This window comes from Carettochelys insculpta, chromosome 8 (genome assembly GCF_033958435.1).
Source record: "Carettochelys insculpta isolate YL-2023 chromosome 8, ASM3395843v1, whole genome shotgun sequence".
In the NCBI taxonomy this organism is placed as follows: Eukaryota; Metazoa; Chordata; order Testudines; family Carettochelyidae; genus Carettochelys; species Carettochelys insculpta.
In genome coordinates this window covers 8,303,494-8,329,631 of record NC_134144.1, presented here as the reverse complement: position 1 = coordinate 8,329,631, position 26,138 = coordinate 8,303,494, and the positions used below count along the sequence as shown (strand labels likewise).

General features: G+C 44.6%; 1 protein-coding gene across 1 annotated transcript in view; it reads left to right on the top strand.

Annotated features, from left to right (window-relative positions):
- CPS1 (carbamoyl-phosphate synthase 1) overlaps window positions 1-26,138 on the top strand; it is a 134,580-nt gene that overhangs the window by 19,758 nt on the left and 88,684 nt on the right. The window contains exons 3-13 of the mRNA XM_075000834.1: window positions 1,804-1,948; window positions 3,714-3,803; window positions 4,790-4,846; window positions 8,462-8,554; window positions 13,130-13,219; window positions 14,410-14,538; window positions 16,145-16,251; window positions 18,464-18,605; window positions 21,496-21,573; window positions 23,197-23,295; window positions 24,087-24,182. Coding sequence (XP_074856935.1) covers window positions 1,804-1,948; window positions 3,714-3,803; window positions 4,790-4,846; window positions 8,462-8,554; window positions 13,130-13,219; window positions 14,410-14,538; window positions 16,145-16,251; window positions 18,464-18,605; window positions 21,496-21,573; window positions 23,197-23,295; window positions 24,087-24,182 — 1,126 coding nt within the window. The remainder of the gene's footprint in view (window positions 1-1,803; window positions 1,949-3,713; window positions 3,804-4,789; window positions 4,847-8,461; window positions 8,555-13,129; window positions 13,220-14,409; window positions 14,539-16,144; window positions 16,252-18,463; window positions 18,606-21,495; window positions 21,574-23,196; window positions 23,296-24,086; window positions 24,183-26,138) is intronic.

Below are 26,138 nucleotides of genomic sequence, written 5' to 3'. Positions count from 1 at the left end.
CTCCGGAGAAGAGAATGCTGGTGCAGGGGGTGGGGTGGGAATTAGACCTTGACGTGTTCTCACAGCACAGATGTGGCAAGGTTTGTTACAAATCCAAGGATTGCTGGGCAGAGAGTGGGACCTCAAGGTTCTCCCTTTTTCTCCATGTCTCAGACTAAAGTCTCAAACACCCAAAGGAATCTCTTCACCTGTGGATTGATTTAAATGACACCGTTCTGCATGAACAGATAGATGTCGTTACAGGGGGATCAGAGCCTTAAGTCCCTGGCAGGCACAGGACAGCTGGCCAGTATAGGTAGCAAGTTACTAATATGGAAGAGAGTGTGCTGGTGTGGTATTGGCATACGAACAGCTGTGGCAAGGCATCTCCCATGACTCTCTGCGTAAATTGGAGATGTTCCTATAATCCTGAGTAGGTTTAGAATGAGCTCGTGGATTCGTAAATGGAGCTGTGTCTCTTGTCTAGCAAACGGAACCCTTGAGATCTCACTTAACGTTACAGAGCAGGAATGCTGGAGACATTTCTGAATTTTACATGACGAGGACCAGGCAACATTTTTGGTCATATCGCATTTTACAACAGTGTTTTTGGTGAAATTTAGAATTGTGGTGAACAAGCCAATTATTCGCAGAAATGTTCTCAAAAATCAACCGGTTGTATACAATAATATGATTTAAAAAAACAGGAAGAACTGAAAACATTTTTTGAAAAAAAAACTGCTTTCTGATATATTTGCTTCCTTTTTTGTGTTCTCTATGGATAATCTAGCAGCGGATGTGACTGGTAGGAATTTCAAGAGATCAAGCACAACTTGTTGGGCAAGCCCTGAGAAGATTGGACCGTGAAGCCCCTTTGTTCTTGTGCCATCCCTCTTCCAAGGCTTAGAGGGCATAATGCTTGTTTTAAGAGCATTATGTCCCAGTGAAGAGCTGTGCCTCTATATCATAGCCAAAGCCAGTGGCTTTTTGTCAGTGTTTTCTGAATACAAATAACCTGCAAAGGTTAAATACATTGGCTTTATCATTAATGAAGGATGTTTGCTAGAATAAAAAAAGTATATATTGACACACACACATACTCTATAGGTGCCAAATGTATACACTTATAATTTCAGTTAACACTGAAAATCTCATGCATATTTAACAAGGAATATTTCATATATATTGTTGAACTGATGGGTCATTTCTCTTGGTTGGCTAGAGCACTGAGTGGTCTGTATCAGCCTGAAACCACTGCAGGCTTTGTAAAGAGTTTTCCAGTGTTTGACAATGAATCTTTTGTCAGTGAGGCTGGCATTCCATAAAATCGTTTCTTGCAAATTGCTGATATCTGGTAACTGCGTGAGTTTCCAATTCCATATAATTTAAACAAGAAGAATACGTTATGCATATTGATAGGGCAAATTCATCCTGTAGTACCCTGTGTGTTAGCAAACTATGCACAAGGATAACTTCATCCCCTGCCAAAATACATCCATTTCTGGGGAGAAAGGCAACAGTTATTTAACAGTTCATAGCAACAGGACAGAAGAAAAAGTGAAGAATTACTTAGTCTGTTGGCATTTCAGCGGGAATTGTAAGCAGAGTGCAGTTACCTGAGAGACTCAAACCTCAGCTTCCACATCAACAAAGCATTTAATTAAGTGTTTAAATCCAGCCTTCCGGGGGAGTTTTTGCTCAATGTACCATCCCTATTTTTGGGTGGCCTTCCATTTGGGAGTTCTCTTCTGTCTGGTCTCTGTTGCCTTTCACACTACCTGCTCCATGTCCAACCATTGTCTGTTGTCTTGTTTTTAACTCAAGGTACACGGAAACCTTGACAGATCCCAGCTACCGGGGACAGATTCTCACAATGGTCAACCCCATTGTAGGCAATGGCGGAGCACCAGACACGGCTGCTTTGGATGAAATGGGCCTCAGCAAGTTTTTAGAGTCTGATGGGATCAAGGTAATGACAGTAACAAAGCTAGGACTGGACAAAGGACTCCAGTGGAGATCTGATTTAGAAACACAAATGCCTGAGGCACATGGGAGTGCTCTGATATCTTTCAGGCTCATCCCGGGGGGCGGGGGGGGGAAAGAAGCGAGTTAGATGGGACTTCCCAAAAAACATGTAGAAGATTTGGATTTTTTCCCCGTCATTCCGTCTGGTGCCTCTCATGTGATTTTGCCTCCCAGAGGCAAACTACCCTAGAAAGATCAGATCATGGCAAGAGAGGCCAGAGGGCCATGCCCAGAGGCCATCTTGACTGAGGAGACCAGTGGGCCCTAATGCAGGTCAGCCTTATCGCCTCTTCTGGCTTTTAAAATTTGAATGCCCTGTGGCAGGCCCATTTGACAGAGCAGGGATTACAGTTTTGCTTAGCCCCTCTCTAGACTAGGAAAATGGGGTGTACTCAGTAAGTATGCTAGCCCTGCAGACGCTGAATCCACAGGGGCACATGGTTAATGCTTTCTTAGGGTGACCATACATCCTGTTCTAGCTTGCACTACCTGTCCCCTGTTTTAAGCCTGCCGGGGCCATCCCAAATTTTTGGCAAAAGTGGGCATTTTATCAAGAGCAAATGGGACAAATGTCCATTTTGTCAAAAAGTGGGGGTATGAGGGAACTTCTGGGGGAGGGGACAGGAACTTGGTAATGGCAGCCCTGTGCCGCAGGGAGGAGGGTTTGGTTGAGTGCTGACACCAGCCCCAGCCTGACATGGTGGGGGATGGGGGCCAGGCAAGGCTTGAGTGAGCAGCAAAGCCATCCACGCACAGCTGGGGGGTGGGGGGTAGAGCAGCTTGGGCCATGCAGGGTGGGGAGGAAAGCTTGGGCTAGCCCCACGCTGTGTCCCATTTTCTCTTTGGGAAAGGAGATCAGCCTAGTTTTCACATGTCACAACCCATTGCCAACTGTTGGCAAGGCCTACTGTGAGGATTGTAGCACTTGCATCTCCAGGGTAAGCTCCCCAAAGCTCCTTGCAGCTCTTGGCGAGGTGACTCCATAGGGGCAGTCCACAGGCAGCACAGCCCTAGCTTAACTAAACAGGTGTAAATCACATCCACCTCAGCTTAAACCAGTGCAGCTTCTCTGTGTAGCTCAGCCCTGAGTTAGAGCTGCTTCATCTGTCAGGGAAGGTATATTATGTGACTAGAGATGGGAGTGGTCGATGGTTTGAGAGCAATCCTGGAAGTAGAAGAGCAGCTCTCATGGTATTACCCAAGGCAGAGGAGAGAGAGGAAGAAGCATGTTGGCCTGCGGCCTGGTGCTAGGTCTCAACCTTCTTCCCAGATTAGAGAAATAGGACAGATGAGCCAGACAGTTGAAATTTAGAGCAAAAAAGCGGTCACCATGATTACGTGTTTTCCAGAAGGGGAACAATCATCACACTAATGCCAGCTACAAATACGGTATGTCCTTTCCTTGATAGGCTTTCCTCTGTAAGGAATTGCTGCAGTTGCCATGACAATGCAATGCGATTGTACATGTGAGGAGAGCTGGTCTCCGTGATGACAAATGTTGCAGGGGAGAGGGAGGGAGGTGGCCTGTGGCACTGTGGCTGGGAGGCAAGGCACCTCATTATCTTCGTTAAGAGGTGGTCCTCTTTGGGGAAAAAGCTTGGAAAACTGTGTCTCTGTCTACATGTGCGTGTGTGCCCATGCTCGGAATGGGGAGTTGGGTTTTCCTTACTTCCCATGAGTGCCAAAAAGAACTTCTTTTTGCTTTGCAGGTTTCAGGTTTGCTGGTGCTGGATTACAGCAATGAGTACAGTCACTGGCGGGCCGTCAAAACTCTGGGACAGTGGCTGCAGGAAGAAAAGGTGAGAAATCACTGGACAGTCAGACCAAATAGTTGACGAGGACTCTCTTTTCTGAGGAAACTAAGTGAGTTCTGGAGTCCCATAATGGAAATCAGGAGAGAGAGGTTCTGATTTACAATGAGCTGCAGCTTCTATCTTCACATTTTTGCTTTATTCTGGCAAAACCCCTGCTCTCTTTAGTTTGCAGTGGGCTTTTTCTGGTTTCCTGCATCTTGGGCAGTGAGGAGATATGAACAAGACTAACTAGAAAAAAAGGCTTTTTATGTCAGGGTATCTGGTTCTTTGTTTTTTCTCATGTTGGTTAAGTTTATTCTCACTTCAGTTTCTCTGCCTGCACTGTGGGGTGGCTCTTCATTGTTTTGCCTTCCAACTATATCTCTCCAGGGTGCTCCCCTCTTCCAAACTACTCCAGGCGCAGACACTGGAACATGCCGCTAATAGTCTGATTGCATATGCCCAGATTCCGAGGCTGCTCACCCCCATGTAAAGTGGGAGGTAATTCTTTGTGGTTAACAGAGTCCTGACCGGGGGGAAAAACCCTGGCTGCAGCCAGTGACTTTATGTCAGTGGAGCTATATCAATTTACATCCACTGAGGAGCCACCCCCTGGTGTTAGGCCAGAATGGGGCTCACAAACGAAACGGAAAGATAGGCTGGGAGGTGGATAGCCACGTTAGTCTGTACCTTCACAAAAAGCAACCCGTCCCGCAAGCACCTTAGAGACTAACCCATTTATTTATTAGGTCACAAGCTTTTGTGGGTCAAAGTCCTACTTCTTCAGCAGGTTTCACCTGCTCAGCTAATCTGCCGATATTTTGGGGAGCACTGCCATTTCTGAGGGGACATGGGAAGGGATGTGCAAGGGGGAGAGAGAGAGAGAGAGAGAGAGGCACGTCCTGCGACTGAGCCTTTCTGTTCAGCAAGGTGATCTGCATGTAACTCTCCTGGTGGTTCTCTGACCAGGCCCTCTTGTATGTTTCCTCCAGGTGCCTGCTCTGTGTGGGATTGATACAAGGATGCTGACTAAAATCATTCGGGGCAAGGTACGATCCCTCTCCCTGGCTCCAAATACATGAAACCCAGCCTGTGCTTTCCTCAATGGCGAGAGAGCCGCCCAGAGCCAGGGTGGCCTTGGGTTTATGTGACTCATGCTGCTCCTCAGTACCCTGCTTTGGCAAGATCTATGCACTGCACTTCAGGTACATCTGTACTTACTTGAAGATTGGCTTGGTCTGGGCCAACCTTCTGAGGTTTGATTTCACACACCTAAGCTGTGTCTACACGTGCACGCTACTTCGAAGTAGCGGCACCAACTTCGAAATAGCGCCCGTCGCGGCTACACGCGTCGGGCGCTATTTCGAAGTTAACTTCGACGTTAGGCGGCGAGACGTCGAAGTCGCTAACCTCATGAGGGGATTGGAATAGCGCCCTACTTCGACGTTCAGCGTCGAAGTAGGGACCGTGTAGATGATCCGCGTCCTGCAACGTCGAAATTGCTGGGTCCTCCATGGCGGCCATCAGCTGGGGGGTTGAGAGATGCTCTCTCTCCAGCCCCTGCGGGGCTCTATGGTCACCGTGGGCAGCAGCCCTTAGCCCAGGGCTTCTGGCTGCTTCTGCGGCAGCTGGGGATCTATGCTGCAGGCACAGGGTCTGCAACCAGTTGTCAGCTCTGTGTATCTTGTGTTGTTTAGTGCAACTGTGTCTGGGAGGGGCCCTTTAAGGGAGCGGCTTGCTGTTGAGTCCGCCCTGTGACCCTGTCTGCAGCTGTGCCTGGCACCCTTATTTCGATGTGTGCTACTTTGGCGTGTAGACGTACCCTCGCAGCGCCTATTTCGATGTGGTGCCGCGCAACGTCGAAGTTGAACATCGACGTTGCCAGCCCTGGAGGACGTGTAGACGTTATTCATCGAAATAGCCTATTTCGATGTTGCTACATCGAAATAAGCTATTTCGATGTTGGCTTCACGTGTAGACGTAGCCCTAGTGAACTATCTGGGCTCAACACTCAACCCCTGTAGTCATTATTGTGAGGAGCAAGGGAGGTCAATGGAAGAAACTCTTCCATAACTTCCCTCTGTGGGGGCAGCCAGATAAGTCAATCCTAGATCCATCAATTCCAGCTACACAATTGTCCTACCTGGAATGGCATATCTAAGGTCCACTTTCAGGTCCAGCGTAGTCCTGGCCTCAGTCTGACCTGACAGCCAGAGTATTGCTCTAGATGAAATTCCTCCCTCTGCGTCTCCAAGGGACTCCAGCATCCTGAGCTGAGCAGAACAGAAACTGCCTCACTGTCCATACAAGTGGGTCAGGACTCGCTGTGCTGACGTAGGTGGTTTTTGCTACAGCCCGAGAGAGTCCCAGGCAAGCAGGTGTATGTACATGTTGAGGGTATGCAGAGATGGACAGGCCCAAATCTAGACAGAGAGAGAACATGATGGATGTTATTTCCCATCAGACTCTCCAAAGAAAGTGCCAGCCGTAATCTTAAGGGTCTTGAGACGAAGTAGCTGCACTGCGCAAAGCAGGCCAATTACATCTTCTTTGGATTAAGGCATAATAGCCATAAAAAGGGGCTATTTGTTCTCCTGGAACTGACCCATGAAGGACATGTGCAATATTGTGTTAGTGGAGGGAGGTTAATGGCAAGGTACATATGTCCCTTGGGCACAACAATTATCAAATCCATTTTGAATTAAAATCTTTGAGCCGCTGGGGTTTTTCTGTTGTAATTAGTTATCTGATGGTGCTGCTGTCTTTTTATTTTTTTTTTCTGTTAGGTGTTCAGGTTGCATGGTGTAGTTCCAATCTGCCTTCCCTGTTCCCAGCAGTATATGAACCTGCATAGTGTAATATTTGCACAAATGAATACTAAAGAAAATGCCTGGCTTTGTAGATAGAAGATGAATGCTGTTCAGTGCAGTATGTTTGTGAATGGAAATACGTTTTGTACTTCCTTGATATGTATCCCTTAATGGATCAGTGCCCCTTCCATCCATAGTAAATATTCTTTCAATAGCCGTTTACTTAGTGTACACTGTGCGGTAGTAATGAAGATTGCGTTGGACTCAGACAGATATTGGTTTATGGTTTTAAAAAAATGCATAATGTTGCCTTTTCTCTCACTATTCTCAGTCAGGTTGAAAAGCAAGCCTAATATTTCACTCATGTGCATTTATAAATTGGAGATGAGAAGCGGGTTTCAGTGTGATAAGTGCATAAATGAACAGGGATGCTGTAAATAGGATTGTAAAAGTAAACAAAGGGCACCATTTCGTTAAGTAAGCCAGCGTCAAGGCAAGACACTCTGTGTGTGTGTGTTGCGGCGGGGGGAGGAGTTGGGGGGAAGTTGTAATCAACTCTCCTGAGGCAGTCACAGAGAGGTAGCCTTATTAGTCTGTATCTTCACAGAACAAAAAAGCAGTCCTGTAGCACTTTAATGACTAACAAAATAATGTTTAGGTGATGAGCTTTTGTGGGACAGACCCACTTCTTCTGATCTGGAAAATTCAGAATCCGAATTTTCCAGATCAGTGGAAGTGGGTCTGTCCCACAAAAGCTCATCACCTAATAAATTATTTTGTTAGTCTTTAAAGTGCTACAGGACTGCTTTTTCGTTTCCAGGGGCAGTGCTTAGCTGTTTTCAGAGCTCCCAAGTGGCTGGCCTCCTACAACTTCTGCCCCATAGCAAACGTGACAAGGGAAAGACTAGTCTCCTCAAAGTCTCCAAAAGAGGGAAAATTACCAAAGAGTTTGTCAATGGCATTTTACGTGAAATGGAGACTCGTGAGACAGACTCTGCCAGGCCAACGCACGTTGGGGGGTCTCATTGCGGCTGAGCATGGTCAGTTCTAAGCAGTATGAATAAAGGTATGAGCTTCTAACCCTTCCTGTGGCTGCCATTAGAACTTACCCAGAGTTAACACACAGAGATGTCCAGGAGATTTGAGTTCCTGGTTGCCCTAAGAATAGGGAAAAGACCACAGTATCTCAGAGCCTGTAGCTTGGGGTGTGACAGTTCCTCTGAAGCATGTGTGCAGTCCCATTGCACAGGAACACAGGCGATAAAGGTGCCAGGCTCTACCATGTGGGTAGTCCGTCGTGTGCGACAATGACGTCAAGTTACCATAAGAGCTTCACCATAGGAGTCCGTGAAAGAGATATGAAAATACCTCTCACTCCTTTTGAGTTCCTCCTCCCATTCTGAAAGGTCCAGCCATGCCTCCACTGAGAAAAGATACTGTGTGCCTGACCACAGAACTCCTCCTGCCGTCAGTGTGGTTGGTGGCTGGCAGCATATGAGGACAACATTAAAGGAGCATGCTGGCTTTGAGAGCCTGCCATCTCAGGAGCTGAATTCTGATCTCCCCTGAACAGTTATTCATTTTGCTACCACTAGGCAGCTGACTTATCCCTCCACCCTCAACTGCTGATTTTATTGCCTGCTTTGCCTCTCAAAAATACAGGGTGGTTAAACTGCTTTTGAAAATGGCACAGGCTAGTGAACTTTTGAAGATACCTGAAATGGTTGTAAAGATGCTAAACTAAAGTCTTGGAACATCTGTTTTACTTCCTACACAGTTTTGTCTCACTGCACCTGCGCCATTAGTCACATCTTCTTTGCTCACACTTAGTTGTCTAACGCTTTATGTCCACAGGGCACAGTACTGGGGAAGATTGAATTTGAAGGTCAGCCTGTGGACTTTGTAGATCCAAATAAGCAGAACCTGATTGCAGATGTTTCAACCAAGGTGAGATTTCTGTCTCTAGTAAGGGTGCTGTACTCTGCTGTAATAAACTCCTCATTTGCTCTAGAGAGTTGCTTTTTTCCTTTGTGAATATTGGGCCTCCATTAATAAATTATCACTTGACTGTGCAATCTGGGAACCTTCAAGTTCTTCTCCAGATGGTACTAACCTTGCAAGCTTTTGAGGATTACCCAGTAAGGCAAGGTCTGCACGAGGGAAATAAGTCAATTTTAGACATGCAATTCGTAGAATTGGAAATTGAGTTTCCTGACTGTCCTAACTAAGGCAGGGAGCATTTTTCCTGTTGACTTCCCTTACTCCACATGATAGCAGATGGGCAAAATTGAACTCTTGAAGCTTGACCCTGACTGGGTCGATCTTCCTGGAAGTATAGCCATACCCTATGGCAGAGCATCCTTATGCCCTTTGCTTGTGGCTGAGCCAGGTGGCATTAGAAGGAGCACTGTGTTGAGCAGAAATGGTCTAAATTGTTAGTCTAGGTGCAGAGGAGACACAAAACAGGGAACTAAGACTAGGATGAGATAAACTGTAGTAAGTGGCAGGTATAGTCATGGTGTGTGTGTGGTGGAGGTGATTTTCATACAGTGAGAATCATGGAATTCTAGAACTGGAAATTCTTGAAGTTAGCTTGAGAGGTCATCAAGTCCTGGTCCTCACAGCAGGACCAATCATCTTTGACAGGTGTAAGTCTAACTTCTTCTTAAAAATCTCCAGTGATGGAGATTTTAGAGTCTCCTCAGAAGAATTTTAAGCTGGTAGAAAATATGGTTTTCCTTAAAGGAATGTCAGTGAAAAAGTGGAAATCTCAGAAAATTCACAATCCTCTATGATCACTCTTTTCCAACACAGTTTTTGCTGTCAGCCTTCTTGTACTGGACAGGGATTTTTGACCTCTGTGTAATACACAGAACTATATGCTATTGCTCTGCATGGTGTATGGACCATAACTGTACACAAATTGCAACCTTGTTAGGAATGCCTGCAAACCGTGTTCTAGTCTAACAAGGGGAGACAATCAAACCAGCATAAGCATACATTGCTGTCATGCCTGCACTAGCATTTTGAACCATGTTATAATTTAGTCCAAGGGGAAAGGTTTCATAATGGGGCTCTTGGTTCTGATATAGTTGTAGTGTAGAAAAAGCCTGAGCCGTAACCATTTGGAAATGCACGGTGTTGAAAGGCTAGCGGTCAGTGGTGAAGGTAGAGAGTGAAAATTTGGGTGGACCCCAACTTTAGAGGGTTGATATAATAGCAAATAATTTGCATTGCTTATTCATATATTATACTATACACAACTGTATATTGCAGATGTTTGAATCCTTGATTGTAGGGGTGCATACTAGGTGCACACAGTGGGGCTCTGAGGTGAGCTGTGGGGGCAAGGTGAGAGGCGGCCTGGGTCTGTACCTCAGAGGGGGCGGGGCCAAGAGCAGAAGGGGCGGGGCCTAGCACTGCTCCCCAACTCCTTCACACCACGCACAGTGACAGAACCGTGCTGCCATGTCAATTCAAAGGTGTCCCTTTGAAATGCTGGGCCCCGGGGGAGTGTTGGAGGACCTGGATACACAGAAGAGATCTGAGTGTAGAGAGCCTGGGTGTTGGGCTGGCCAGTGAAATGGGGGTGATCCCCACCTCCCTCCAAGCAGACCAGGTGCAATCGGCATGGCGACTGGCTCTTGGCAGAGGATTCTACATCTGGAAGAAGTTTGCCCACCCTGGGCAGAAGCAGTGACATGGGCAGTTGGGTTGTCTTGCTCCCTGCTGGCCCTCGTGTTCAGTGAACAGGCCAAGAGCCAGCTGTCCTTACCCAGGAGATCCTGATGCACAGCCACTCAGACATCATCTTCCGTATTCACCAGGTCGGGGGAGGCTGGCTGCTAGCTCGCCGCCTCTGGCGGCAGAAAAGCTGATAGGTCAATGATCTCTTCACTTGCTGAAGGGCCCCTTATTGTGGCAAATGGCAGGTCCCTTTTTGTTTCCCGGGGAATCTCATGCTATTGAAGAGGCCCTCAAATCAGGCACGGTACACTTTTCCACCAGCTACCCGGGATATTTTTGAAAGGGAATTTGACCATTCTGTACATGCAAATGTCCATCAGTTGATCCAAATATTATCGTAAAGCCTCTTGCTGTTATTTCCTCCTCTTGACTCTCTTGGTAATGGCAAAATTACTATAAAGATACTGAAAATACCATCCATAAAAGAGAGATTTTAAAAAATGAACAGAGCTTCTGTGGTCTCATTATGCTATAACTTCTTTTTATAGGCTTAAAAAGCGACTTCACAAACAAAGCTGACAATTAGCTAAGTTCTTCAATGGTTGTAATTACTGGACATGATGATCCATCTGCTAGCAAGCAGCTATTTTAATATAAATTAGGATGCAGTAAGATGAGGAGTTTTCTTATCAGTGGTATATTAGAAATGTTTTATTTTTCTTTTCATGTTTGTGTGATAGGCTCTGTTCAATGAATGTGTTTGTATAGGCCAGCCTTGTAGACTTTGGCTGCGTTTTACAGGGAGTTTCTGCAGAGATTATTGTGCTGTTAATTTGAGTGTGTTACAATCAGATGCCCAGAGCAGATGAACTGTTTAACCATTTGAGAAGGTCAAATCAGTTATGTCCACAAGAACCTAATCTCTTGGATAGAGTAAAATCATTAATGTTGCATGGTTATGGTACCTCCATGCCATCCATCCAGACTCAAAGCTAAGGGTCTGGGCTTTTGTTAGCGACCCGTGTAATTGATTGTTCTGAATTTTTGTCCTGTAATTAATTGTATTGGGATTAGAAGAATCAAAGAAAGTCACCACCAGTGAAGCATTTGCATCATGAATGCTGCAAAGATCCCTGTATATGTGAGATGCAAGGAACCAAAAGCCCCCTGGAAGCCCATTTAAAAATGTGGTTGAGATTTTTCAAAAGCACTTAAGGGAGTTTGGTACCCAGTGCTCATTGACTTTAAATATGAGTTTGGTACCTAACTACCCTAGGCACTTTTGAAAGTCCCAACCTATGTTAGTAACTTGTTCGAGCAAGCATACATGACAATATCTGCTTATGTAGAAGAGCTGCAAAACCAAAATTTACTTTGCATAAATAGGGTTCTGTAGTTTACTAAGTTAAATTAAATGCCTATTTATTATAAGATAAAGGATCAAGGATATTATGTGAATGAAACAGACAGATAAGTCCTCTGTGAACCAGAACACAGGCGTTACAAAGAGTATTAGAAACTGAGAAGATGGGAAGGACCTAGATCTATCAACACTCTTCAGAATCAAGGAAATGGATTGTGGGGTATGTTCTCACCAGGTTATGTGATATTTAAATCAAGCGATACATCCCAATAGGTGATCTCTGTTCAGTGTTGGAGAGGACATCTAATCCCTACCTGTCCTATTGTCCTGTAATGGTCACCCTGTTAAAGGAATTCCTTCTGTACTCCAGACACAGCTGTCTGTTGCACCCCACACTGAGGATCAGAACTGTCACGCAGAGGACAGGATATTGCATATGTTATGGATGCCTTCAGCTTATCCAAACGAAGTGTTAACATAGGATAACATGAAGAAGGAAGCAAAATTACAACAGATGGAAAAGGGTCTGACAGGGAAGAACTTGGAAAATATATAAAACCACTAACATCATAGACTGTCAGTGACAATCTAGATGGACTATTGGTCTTTACTGTTATGGCAAATCATACTGATGTTATGGGGTTTCTGTATTGTGTAGATGTAGCATATAGTGATTCATTTTGTTATATACTAGTCTTATTGCCAATGGAGAATCAAAGTGACATTGAAAGCATAATCGGCCAGATTCTGAGCAAGTGTTAATTGGCCTTGGTTTATTAAGTCAGTTGAGTGACACCAGCTGAGGACCTGGCCCAAGGTATCTGTCAGTGGGAACATCTACACTATCCAGTAGATTGACCTGGTCAGGGTCAATTTTTTGGGCTTTGATTTTGCACGCCTAGTGGTAATGCATGAAATCAAACTATTAGGGGTCGACAGTTGACTCATGTACTCCTCAATCTTGCAAGGAGTCTGGGGTGTTGACGGGATAGTTTTCTCCCATCGACCTCCCTCAGTGAAGATGGCCAGATATGTCGATCCTAGATATGTCAATTCCAGCTACACAATTGCTGTAGCTGGAATTCATATCTAGGATCGATGTTAAGGTCTAGCATAGACCTGGCCAATGTGGGTCTGTAGTTGTTGAGAAACCAGTTGCTGCTTTCTGATAATAAGGCAAAACCCAGGAAAGCTGGCCATTATCTATGGAAATCAGAAGTTTCTTGGGGAATCATTGTTACGACTGTAATGAGCACTGTATAAAAAGCATTACACTTGTTTTTGCATTTCATAAAAAATTAGCTTCTGTGGCACTTTCTGAGATTTCCTCTTAAATTGACTTGTAAGTGCAAGTTACTTCCTGGCAGTGAACAATCAATCTGCTACCAATATGTGTGCAAAACACACTCTCCAGGTTTATGGCTGGTGGTTTGTCACTTATGGAATGTCTTTTTTTCTGAACTTGTCAATAGGAAGTCAAGGTGTATGGCAAAGGGAATCCAATTAAAATTGTAGCTGTGGACTGTGGGTTAAAGAACAACACTATCCGTTTACTAGTAAAGGTAAGTCAGTGTTCTGGACCTCTCTCCTCCATGGAGCTTCTTTTGCAGCATTGATTTACTACAAGACTGGTTGACTGTTTAGCCGTGTCTGTTCCATGCCATCCATTCTCACTGAACCCCCTCTCTGAAAAATAGTGATCGGTTCCTCCGACTGTCTTCTACCTGGATTTCAGTACTCGACAGGCAGTGTTCTTGTTAAACAATTAATATACACATACATACAAAACATCCATGCAGTGTGCAGCGACAGTCAAAAAAGCAAACAGGATGTTTAGGAATAATTAAAAAGGGGTAGAAAATAAGGTGGAGAATATCTTAGTACCCTTACATAAAACCATGGTATGTCCACATCTTGAATACTGCGTACAGCTGTGGTCTCCTCATCTCAGAAAAGGTATATTAGCATTTGAAAAGGTTCAGAAAAGGGCATCTAAAATGGTTAGGCATTTTGAATGGGTCCCATGTGAAGAGAGATTGAAGAGACTTGGACTTTCCAGCTTAGAAAAGGGAGAGTAAGGCGGGATATGATAGAGGTATATAAAATTATGAGTGGTGTAGAGAAAGCGAACAAGGAAAAATTATTTACTTGTTCCCATAATATAAGAACTAGGGGACACCAAATGAAATTAGTGGTCAGCAGGTTTAAAACAAATAAAAGGAAATTCTTCTCCACACAGCGCACAGTCAACCTGTGGAACTCCTTGCTAGAGGAGGCTGTGAAGGCTAGGACTATAGCAGGGTTTAAAGAAAGAGCTAGATACATTCATGGAGGTTAGGTCCATTAATGGGTATTAGCCAGGATGGGTAAGGAAAGATGTCCCTAGCCTCTGTTTGTCAGAAGCTGGAGATGGATGGCAGGAGAGATTCTGGGGCATCTGGCATTGGCCACTGTTGGCAGACAGGATACTGGGCTGGATGAACCATTGGTCTGACCCAGTATGGCCGTTCTTATGATTCCTCTAAGAAAGTGTTATTCAGTCACCCTTATAGGTTAACCTGGTGGTGAAGAGTAACCATTAAGGCAACATAGTTAAGTACATCCCTACAGCAGAGAGTCTACATATCGGCATGAAGGGTTGGTTTGGGTGAAATATGTCTGCGGGCCACAAGTGATAGGTTAGTGAGAACTCACCCTCTAAGTGTATAAGAGGATTTAAAGCATTTTCCTCCTTCTTTTGCATCTCTGCCAGCGCGGGGCGGAGGTGCATTTGGTTCCCTGGAATCATGATTTCACCAGGATGGAGTATGATGGGCTTTTCCTTTCCGGTGGCCCTGGGGATCCAGTGAAGGCACAAGAGCTGATTCAGAACCTTAAGAAGGTACAGTGTGCACACCAGGGCTGTTTCGCAATAATGACCTGATGCTTCCCCATAATGTCAGTGAAATGATTATGTCCCCTGTACTCCTGGCAAGTGGCCCACAGCCCATGCTGCGGAGGAAGTCATAAAACAGCCAAGTTCCCTGCCAGTCTGAGGGGGTTGAAATTCTTTCCTGACCCCACATAGTGAAATGAGTCAGACTTGTTCTCCCATCAACCCGGCCCCTCCCCAGGAGACGGCGCATAAGACTTTTACATAAGCTGGGCTGGGTGCCAGACACAGCTGCTCACTGAGAGTGCGTCTACACTGCAGTTATTTTAGAATAGCTTATTCCAGAGTTGTTATTGCAAAATAAGTTATTCAAGAAAAGCGTGTCTACACTACAGGGAAGCCCTGAAATAAGCTGAATTTATTCCGAAATAGTGTGTCCACACACAATACAGCCTATTTCTGATTAGAGCCTCTGGAAGCATTGTTTCCAGGGTCTTTAATCTGAAATACTATGTCTACACAGCAGCTTTATTTTGGAATAAGCTATTCTGGGCTAGCTTGTTTTTGAAATAGCCTCTACTCCCTGTATACAAAGCCCCTATTTTGAAATATCTATTTCAAAAGAGGTGCTATTCCTTGTAGAATGAGGTTTACCAAATTCAAAATAAGGTCAAAACAAAAAGCAGTCAAGTAGCACTTTAAAGACTAGCAAAATAGTTTATTAGGTGAGCTTTCGTGGGACAGACCCACTTCTTCAGACCATAGCCGGACCAGTCTGAAGAAGTGGGTCTGTCCCACGAAAGCTCACCTAATAAACTATTTTGCTAGTCTTTAAAGTGCTACTTGACTGCTTTTTGTTTTGATAGTGTATAGACTAGCATGGCTTCCTCTCTGTTACTATTCAAAATAAGGTGTTCGCTATTTCAAAATTATTTCAAAATAGTGGCTGCATTGGGTAGACGTTTGCAAAGTTATTTCAAATTAGCGGCCATTATTTCGAAATAACTTTGCTGTGTAGACACACCCTGAGTGGCCAACCCCAATCTTGCCCAGGAAAATGACACTCAGTCTACTGTCCGGTGTGACCTTGAAACACATGGAGGATGGATGTGATGTTGGACAGATCACTGGCTCCTCACTGTGTGTGTGTGCACAGCACCCTGAATTTCTTGCTGGACATTAGCCATATATAAGAAACAATACCATGGTAGCAAAGGGCCTAACTCATTTTTCAAGCCCTTCTTAGCTGAAGATGTCTGTGGATGTGGATGTGGCTATCCACAGCTCATTTTTGCAGATATGGATGCGGATACAAATTTTATATTGAGACCCCTGTAAATTTGTGTGTATCCGGTTTATATCCACGAGCATCCCCATCTGCAAATGTCAATGAGGATATCCGCGGCTCATTTTTGTGGCTGCAGATACATATTTTGTATCTGCACAGGGCTCTACTCACGTTCCTATGGAAGCTGCTAAGACAAATTAAATCATAATGAAAAATACTGCAATTAAATGCATAAAGAATATGCACTTGTTTACATTACCGCTGAACTTGGAGATGCACTGTTCCATGGATCTCGCAATTGGGTTAGTAAAAATTATCTCCACTTAGGTGCTGGAGAGTGATCGCAAGGAGCCATTGTTTGGAGTCAGTATGGGGAATCTGGTGACTGGCATAGCAGCTGGAGCGACATCCTACAAGATGCCCATGGCCAACAGGTATGCTTTCAGATTCTGAACGCATGCCCTCAGGGCTGCAAGAACCCAATGCGTCAACATTTTGCCTCCCCTACTCCAGTGCCCAGGCTGCCAAAAGAGTTGGGGACCTACAGCTGCTGGTTATTGCATATCTGTCCCTCAACCCATCGGTCACGTCACTACATGAAAAAAGGATGGAGTGAACACAGAGTCAGAATGCACATATTTCTCCCTGGGTGGAGCACAACCAGCAGTGTTCATTTGTGCTTTATGCTGCCTGCCGGTCACTAATTAACATCTCCCATTCAACTTCGTAGCTTCACTGCAAAGGATGCTGCTTTAACTCTCTCTGGTAAATTGCGCACGTGGAGGAAACACCAATTTACACACAGCAGCCCAACTTCGGTGCTTTTACACTGTGCTCTATATGCCAAAGAGATCAGAACTAGAGCAGGTATGACCTGCCTTCCAAGATAACATTGGTACATCCTCTGTTGCTACTCTGGCAGGAAGTTGAGTGCAGCTACAACGGGGTATTTCTGCTCAGTGTATTGCTCAGAAGACAAAGTGAGGGGCGGATCCCTGGGGGCGGGGCATGACATTTCATGAAGGGGCCTCAGCATGATCAGCTGCTGGGCCTCAGGCTCATCCATCTCATTGAAATGTTGAAATAAGTTCTGTGTGTTCACATTTGTGTATACTGATGAATGAAGTTTTTACATTCTGCAGACTTATTTTCTTACACATGGTGAAAATTTTTTTTTTCATATGAACATAACGAAAATGTTCATTGGTTTGGACTACATTAGAGAGGTGGGGGTGGCGTGAAGCAGTTTTGTTAACTGCTGGGACAAAAAGTGAGGCCTGATGTAAAAAGTTTGCTCACCTCTTAGTGATGAGGTTTTATCATTGGCAGATGCATTCAGCTTGTCATAAGAACAAATACACCTTTGCATGCTGTCTTTGGTAGAGTGTCTCCATCCTGTTTTTCGGCTGGTGTATCTCTTAGCCACTCTTTGCCTGATATGACTCCATCAGCTCCAGGATAGCAGTAACTTTATTTAGTCATTCCAGCAATTGACCTTGTTCCCCCAAATGAATTGTGCATTTTGGGGCAGGTTATAAAATGTTTGTGGTCATTGGCCCTACCCTGCTAAAGAATATCACCATTCTAATTTTATTTCTTTACCATTACAATTATGGGCCAGGTTAAACCTTTCTCATCCGTAAATCTCTTGTCTGGCAACATCTGTAATCCAGCATCATTTTAGTTAGCCAGATGACCACTTACCAAGGATGTGACCAAAGTTTGCTGCAGTCACAAAGTTGTTTACAGCCCCCAATCCTCGCTGTCAGTGTTCTGTGCTGTTATTTAGCTGTACTTTACCCCTAAATGTCTTCTAAAAGCCCAGTAAGTGGTGGAAATGTTGGTAATGTGCTAGACAATATAGACCTCCTGTAGTCTGGCAAATTCTCTCATCCTGCACCAGTCAGATCCTGAGGGTGCCAGATGAGAGAGGTTCAACCTGTACTGGCTAATTGAATAGCTGCTATTGAGTACCACTCCTCTGGCTTCATGCTACAGCTTTGCACGTAATTTGTTTGGGGGGAGATAAGGAGATATACCTATCTCGTAGAGCTGGAAGGGACCTTCAGAGGTCATTGAGTCCAGTCCCCTGCCCTCCCAATACAGGGCCTATCACCATCCCTGACAGATTCTTTTTAAAATCTATTTGCTCCAGATCCTTAAAGGCCCCTTCAAGGACTGAGCTCACAACCCTGGGTTTAGCAAGGCAGTAGTAAAACCACTGAGCTATCCCCTCTCCAAAAATATTTATTTGCCCCAGACCCTAAATGGCTTCTTCAAGGCTTGAACTCACACCCCTGGCTTTACAAGGCCAATGCTTAAATCACAGAGTTGTAGCAGAAGACCAGCACCTAACCTATATTAAAACACTTATTCATGCCTCTTGTAAAAATTACAACTAAAAAACCAGATTGTTAGTCTGTTTTTTTCCCACATCATTGGGAAGCTTCACCCAAGTGAAGGTGCCTGTGATTTTTCCTTAGCTTTGGTCATTGTGCTGTTGTGTCATTAGAAGTCCCAGTACATTGCTTTTGTAGGGGTCAGGCATTACTGTGACATTCGCCTCTTGCCTGTGATGCTTGCTCCTTTTCCCCACTCACACACATCTCTCTCCCTTCCTCCCACCCCCCGTTTTTTTTTCCCCAGGGGGCAGAATCAGCCGGTTCTGAACCTGTCAAACAGACAAGCCTTCATTACTGCGCAGAACCACGGCTACGCACTTGACAGCAGCACGCTTCCTCCTGGCTGGAAACCCCTTTTTGTGAATGTCAATGATCAAACAAATGAGGTAACCAATCCCCTCTAGAGGCCTGTTGAGGCAGTGGGATGAGACAGGGAAACGCCATCATGTGTTTCAGTTGCATACCTCATTGAAGCCTGCTTTATCTGCAGGAACAGCACTGTGGGTTATCCATCACGACCAGTCATTCTCTAAGAAATCTTTTCTCTCTGTTTCGTTATCCAATCATTACCTTGATTTGGTGGCACTGTTTTGGCAGCTGAATCCTTACTGTGACCTACAGGGGACTACTTGGTCAGCTAACCACACTGCAGATTCAGTGCCGTGGCCCCTTGATACCTCTGGAGTTGCTGCTAAGAGTTCTTGGAGGCTCTTGTAAGAATCTTGCTCTCTCCACACCCTGCCTAGGATGATTTCTCTGCCTTTCATGGAAATTACCTGCTCTGAAGACTGCTGACGCCCCATTATCATATTGTTATTTGTATCACCACAATGACTCCAACGCTCATCAGAGCCCCAGTGTGCTGTACAGAGACAATCTCTGCCTTAGTGACTTACAGCAGGGGTCAGCAACCTTTCCAAGGCAGAGCACTGAAATTTGAACTTTTGACTTGTATGTACGGTCCGAGTGCCAGTGATACTTTTAAAGTCACTAATAATCCTACTTACACTTAATAAATGAATGAAGATGCAGAGCTTTACCAGACAGGTGGCGGTCGGTGGCATTGGCAGATCTTTTGTTAGTCCAGAGGTGTCATGGTTTTGAGCAAACTCACAGTTGCATGGGGCAGGAGGGATAGGGGTGAGCTCCCACCTCATGTGCTGTTGCAAATTGGCTCATGTGCTGCTCTTGGCACCTGTGCCAGGGGGCTGCTGATCCCTGGCTTACAGCCTTCATAGAGCAAAGGTGAGAAGGGAGGCAGCGGCACAGAGAAATGATCTGTCCTTGGGTGGATGCCTCTGTACCCCTTGTGTTAGATCTCCACTCCCACCTCCCCTAAAACTTCACAGCTTGGAAATTGCTGTACTAGTGTGTATTGAAACTACTTATCCGTAAGATACATTTAACAGGTGTTTGTTTGCCAGCTGGGGTTAGCTGTGGTTCTGCGCAGAGCTGGAGAAACGGTGGTAAAAAATTCCCTCCCCGGCTTGTTTCAGCATTGAAATTAGCTAGCTCTGGCCTCCTTCACACTCCATGTTTTGTGTATACTGTATGTGAAGATTACAGCAGTCAAACTTAGCTGGCAAACATGTTTGTGGAAAGCAAAATTCAGAGTCACATCAGCAAGAATAGTGAGGTCCAGGCTGGGTCATCTGTGTGTATATGGCGGGCGAGGGGTTTGTACACGGTGAACTTACAACCTCTGAGCTAAAAAACACAAAGCTCTGTTGCATTTGCTAAAGGACAAGGTGTCTTATCCTGGAGGCAGTTGCAAGCTCATAAGCTGCTATACGTGGTTTAGCCACTAGAGGGGGCGAAGAGCCACACGGTGTTGGTACAAGTTCTGAAAACTTTTGCAGAAGTTGAATTTGATGATCTACCTATGTGAGCTGTGCGCTAGTGTATGCACGGAAGAGAATTGGTACTGTTAGACCCATCAGCACCAGTCCCAGCTGAGCCAAGCAATACAGATCCCAAATCTTTATCATCAAGCTGTGGAGCAAAGCTTTTGAAAAGAGACTTGTAGAATAAATAAAAGTAGCGAATAAGTTCAGGGAAATGGTCGCCAGCTGATGGTATTCTGTGGCTAGAAGCAGGACGTGGCTTGTGCACTAACTGGCCCTTATCCAGTTCTTTACTGATTTTAGAATTGTCAGTACTTCACTTGATGCTATTTACACAAAGGCCTACAGCCAGCAGCCCCTCTCTCACCCCCCCAACTATCCTGAGCTCTCCCCTGTGTGTCTCCCTCTGCTCTCAACCACACCTTTCTCCCCTCCTCTTGGCTGTAGCTGCCGCTGGAACCTACTTTGGCCTCTCCTCAGGGGAGTGGAAGTGGGGCCTGCAGTGGATGAAGCTTTTCCTGGGGCTCCTCTGGGAGGCCAGGTGTTCTCAGCTTTCTCGAATGCAGGAATAGCTCCCGCAGGCCCCTCTCATTCATTGTCCAAGGGCCACATTCCCATGTGTCATATCCTGGCAGGAAGAAGCAAGCTGTGCCCACTGCTGCAGCATCCATAACTTGCTCCGTGACGTTAAATTAAAGACACTGGGCCATACCCATCCTTCGCATATTAAAACTACTAACCTCAACGGTGTTAGAGCAGGGATGTGTTTGGCCTAATGTTAGCATTGCAGATATGAAATCAGAGCAGGAGAAACATCCTTCTACTTCAGCCCTCTCCAGCTGCATGTCCTTTCGCAGCTATTCCTGTTCCTCCCACCTGTGCTCCAGTGTTGCATCTGGAAGGAGACTGGGCAGGTCTACACCAGCACAGAAGAGAGACCTGCTCAGGAGCTAGTAGAGAGGTGCAAAATCAATCTCTGAGGGGTCGCATTTGAGACACAAGGAATAAGGGAGTTTGATGGGAGAAACTCTCCTGTCAACCTTCCCCAAAATAGACAGCCAAGGCAGCTAAGCGCAAATACATCGATTCTAGCTTTGCGGTTGCCATAGCTAGAATTGCGTATCAGCAGTACATTTTCTTAGCGTAGCATCGCTTCTCTGGTGAGAGCTTGTCATTCAATAGGGCTGTTAAAAGCAGTTGCCATTCAGTAGTGCACAGTCCAGTAGGTTACATGGGTACTGTATTGCCAGTAAAAGGTCAAATGGCTGAAAACCTTAGTCATTAAAACTGTAGGAGGAACTAGAATGAAATGAAATTTTAGCTCAAAGCCCACCAAAGCCATATTAGCTGCTTGCCCTTCGGTACGAGGAATAGTCCTCAATCTTCCTCATTAACTGGGTGTTGTCTAAGGCGATCACTTTTATCTCTGCAGGGAATCATGCATGAGACCAAACCGGTTTTCACAGCACAGTTCTACCCAGAGGCTGGCGCGGGGCCAACAGACACGGAGGTACTGTACAGAGGCTGATGCAGTTTTGCTTTGGGGATGGCTGAAGGAATGAATGTAGAGTGTAGAGCAGCTAATGTGGGAGCCTTGAAAATCTTGATGTGGTGAAGTTCCTAGGTGCTGTTTTGGGAAAGTCAGAGCCCCAGCCAAGATCGTAGTCTTGCATAGACTTGCCTTGCCTGCATTTAGTTTGATTCAGAGCAAATTGAAATCAGTGGAGAGAATTCTATTGCCTTCTATTGACTTGGGTTTTGGTTCAGGCCCTTAGGTGCAGAAGTGGAAAAAGTATCTGCAAAGTTTTGTGAGTAAAAGTACAGCTACTGAGGGGCGTACTTAAGTATAAGTCACCTGTGTCCCTTTAGAAAAGTACTTGAGTAAAAGTGGACATGCATACCATGTCTTTATTGTACTCAAGTATCCAGAGGTTAAAGCAGCTGCCCTTTTACTCAAGTAACTTTGTTGTGCTTTCCCCACCTCTGCTTGGGGGTACTCCATTCACACAAGTAGCAGAAATCAATCTCATGTGCATTGGGGTCGTTGAGCGGCTTCGTTGGCAGAAGTGGGATTGCTCTTGTGCGGAAAGTTTCTCATGTGCTCACACCATTGCAGGACTGGACCCAGACCTCTGTTTACCTGGGAAAAGAAGTGTTCAGTTTTATTTTATTTTTTTTTTAAATAAGCCAGATGCTTTTCAAAAATAAATCCATTAACTTTCTAATACATGTTAGTTCCACTTTCAGGTTTTGTAACTGTAGCTGTCTATAAAGGGATTCAAATGGACTTTCCCTTGTTCTCACTGAAATTAAATTTTAATCCCCATTTCTCATGACTTCATGCGAATTCCTATAGCAGCTGGCTGTGCACTCTCAGTGTGTGCTGAAGGGAGATGCAAGTGATACAGGAGACAGAGGGAATGTCTGAACATAAATCTATTACTGAGGAGTTCCTGGAAAAGGAAGCAGGAGTAGTTGGAAGTGATTGGATTTTAATTTTAATTTGCCATTGTTGATTAAATTTGTAAGTGAATCCTCTCTGTAAAAAGTTTTTACCAGTCTGAGTGATCCATGAATTTATGAGAACTGAAAGCCACCCCAGAAATGGCTTTCCAAGTGCTTGTACACTTCCTTAGTTTGAATACTGTAGTGGACTGTCTATGCTGTGAGATTTAGAGTGTCCTGGAAAATGTATTGTGCCCAATCAAATCCACAGCCAGTGTTAATCAGCGGAGTTCCACTGATCTGGTGAAGAGCACACTTGTCTGATTTCTAACTTTTAACATTCATTGTTCCCTTGTACCTGTTATCACCTCCATACAAGTGAAGTGTGGGGAGCATATCGGTGTGGGTGTGAGTGAATGAATGAGTTCTATAGGCTTTCTTTCTGATCTCCTCTTTGGTACTATCTGACCTTCTTGAGTATAGCATTAAGCCAGGGATAATTATAGAAATTAGAAATACAGGCTCTGTTTCCTAACTGGTGTAAGCCAGTCACCTGAAGTCAATGGAGCTATGCTGGCTTACACTGGGGTGGAGTGGCTGGCCAGTGGCAGGCTTGCTTCTTCTGTCTTTCATCGTTATATATTTGGTCCTGGGCAAGTGCTAAAATAAATGTGTTTACCTTTACCAGTTCCTATTTGATTCGTTCATTTCGCTGATCAAGAAGGGAAAAGGTACGACGGTGGCCTCAGTGCTGCCCAAGGCCACAGCTGCAGCTTCTAGACCTGAGGTCAGTATATTAATGTTCTTTAATTTTAGCTATCATTCCTACAGCTGCTGTAATGTGGATTGAATCAGAGGGAAAGAATGCAGAGCATAAAAAAATTACCAGTGAAACCAAAGTACAGGACTCTCTTACAAAGCTACATTAGGACTTCATTTCATTATACCCTTTGGATTTCTTTCCCTCACACATCATTTTATTAACTCTCTTCAGGAGGTTTTGAAACCCAGTTGTATGCCTATTTTGTGTGTGTGTGTGTGTGTGTGTGTGTGTGTGTTTTCTCTCAGGCACATGCGTGTTCTGGTGATCCCTATATTTCATGGCACCTTATGCAGTCATGTCCAGCTCTGAGATTTGGTTGACAGCTTAAAGCTGAAGCTCTGTTTCTAGAAAATAACTTTGGAATACTTAGCATGAATCAAGTCGCACAGTGAATTTTTGCCCTCAGAATGCAGCTGGTCTGTGAATAAAAAAATACGATGCAGAGACATGGGAAGACGAAGTCAAGCCTATAAATGAATTAAACAGGCAGTATGTTTACAGTAAATTTTGTGTAAAACATCAGTCATCTCTATTCGTTAACCACACGTGCACGAGATGAGGTCAAAACAAGTTGTTAAGAAAGTTGGACAGAAAGCTGCTGTTTTTCTGAAGATGGCTTTTTTTCTTTTCTTGACCTTGTTTTTCATGATTCAAGGTCATTCCACACTGCACAGTCTCCCTTCATCCCCGTTTAACTCCCACGCTTTGCACCCTTTTTGACATCTTCCTTGTCATTTCATACTGTTGACATTTAGGTTTCCAAAGTTCTTATCCTGGGATCTGGAGGACTGTCGATTGGTCAGGCAGGGGAATTTGATTACTCTGGCTCACAAGCTGTGAAGGCCATGAAGGTAAGAGAAAGTTCCAGGTACATCAACTGAAGTTAATCTGCGTTCTCTTGTAGCCAAGTGATCATTTGTTTCATCCATAAAGCTGTGGATTTATATAGTAGAGCTGGTCATTCTACTCAAATAATTCAAGTTATTTGGTACATTTAGCCAATTTGTTTCTGTTGATTGATTATGAACCAGTGGGTCTGAGTTACTTTATTCATAAGTATTTGCCAAACAGTTTATGAAAACTGACTTTGAATTTCAGTCTTTGAATTATGATGCTCTGTTGCCTTTGACATTTGAACTCTGCCGCATGGTGTTACTTTTGCTTCCTAACTGACTGAAGGCTCATAAGCAGGAGAGTAACAAAAGGTAGTTATCACACTCCCTTCTAAAACTAACTGTCAGATGAATAGTAATCTGTGCTAAAATTAGTGAAATGTTTGTGATTCCCTGGATAATGTCACACACAAAGCGTCAGTCACGAAAGCTGATGGGAAATGAATGTTATGACTTCACTACTGACTGCAACATGCAGAAGCTCTGTTTGCTGGTGAAAATATTGATGAATTTGCTTTGTGCCTTATCCAATCAGCTTTCTGTAACAGGTGGTTATTTTATCTAACTTATAATAAAAATAGTTTTAAAAATGGAGGAGGTTTCCTATTTGTCCATGGGATAAGTCCACTGTCAAAGGGGTTATTCCCAGGATGCTGTAGGTGCTTGTTGGTGTCTCCCTTCTATTGCATATAGGGCCAGGTTTTTAAGGGTTAGTAAAAGTGCTTGTGGGCTTCTCTGGGAGCCTGAATTGCACATGTCTAACACCTTGTGAATGCATGCGAACTAGGGATTTTTATAACCAGAATCCTGACAAGCACCTGTTTATTAGGTCTTTCCTATGTACAACTAGAGGGAGCATACTTCAGTGTGTTTTAGTTCACGGCTTAAAGGTTTATTCACCACGTTGGCTGCTTTATACTGTTCAGTGCAGAACTATTGAAAAGTGACCTGAAAGACACCGCTGAGGAATATTTCTCTTAAAGTAGGAATGTGCCCATGTGCCCCCACTCACTGCCTGCTTGACTCGGGAATGTACAAAGGGAAAGCCCATGGCACTCTGCAGATCCGCTGTTGGCTGCAGACCAGGTGACTTAGAGCAGCTGTGCGGTTACTCTAAGGTAAGATTAGGGGAGTTGAAGATGAGGGGACTCAGCACCAGGTTTAAACTTGGTGTAGCTGAGAACTGGGTTCCAAATGCAGTGGAACACACTGTAGTTCTTAGGTTTTGTATTATGCATTGCCACAGCTGGCTCCAAGTTTAAGGTGGCTACATAGTCAAGCAACACATATCAAATCAGGAGGGAAGAGGCCTAGAGTTGTATGAATAACAGCCTGAATTTGAAAGGAGAGCAGCTCGTACTTCTTCTTCTCTGTCCTCCACACTCATCCGAAGTCAGACAGAGGAATTATTTTGTGGAATAGAACTTGCCAGCTTCCCCTTCCAAAATACCTGTTCTCTCTTCCCCGTACTGCCAGCCAGCTGGCTGTGCTCATCAGACATTCTGGAGGCAGTCCTTGCTCTCCCTGACCTTGCCTCTGGCAGTGTGATTTACAGTAGTACGTGGAAGAGGAGGCCATTGGTCAGCATCTTCAAGAGTAGGTAGCGTAGGTGTGAGAATAATGGGCATAGTTAGCAAGAGCAAAAAATGTCAGGCCGAAGGTTTTTCTTTGCCAAACTTTTAATTAATTGTTTGTTGAAAAATAATCAGTAAACATCAGAATTGCCAGGCACGTGGAATCGTATGGCTTTAATTTGCAAATCTTTCTAGTAATTTAAGTTGCAATTCAGGAAAGCACTTAATCTCTGTTCAGCACACGTCTAACTTTAAGCACACAAGGCTGCTAAATCAGTGTCTTATTCAGAAATATTCAGGTGAATGAGTTTCTATGTGCATGAATGTGCAGAGGAAGCAA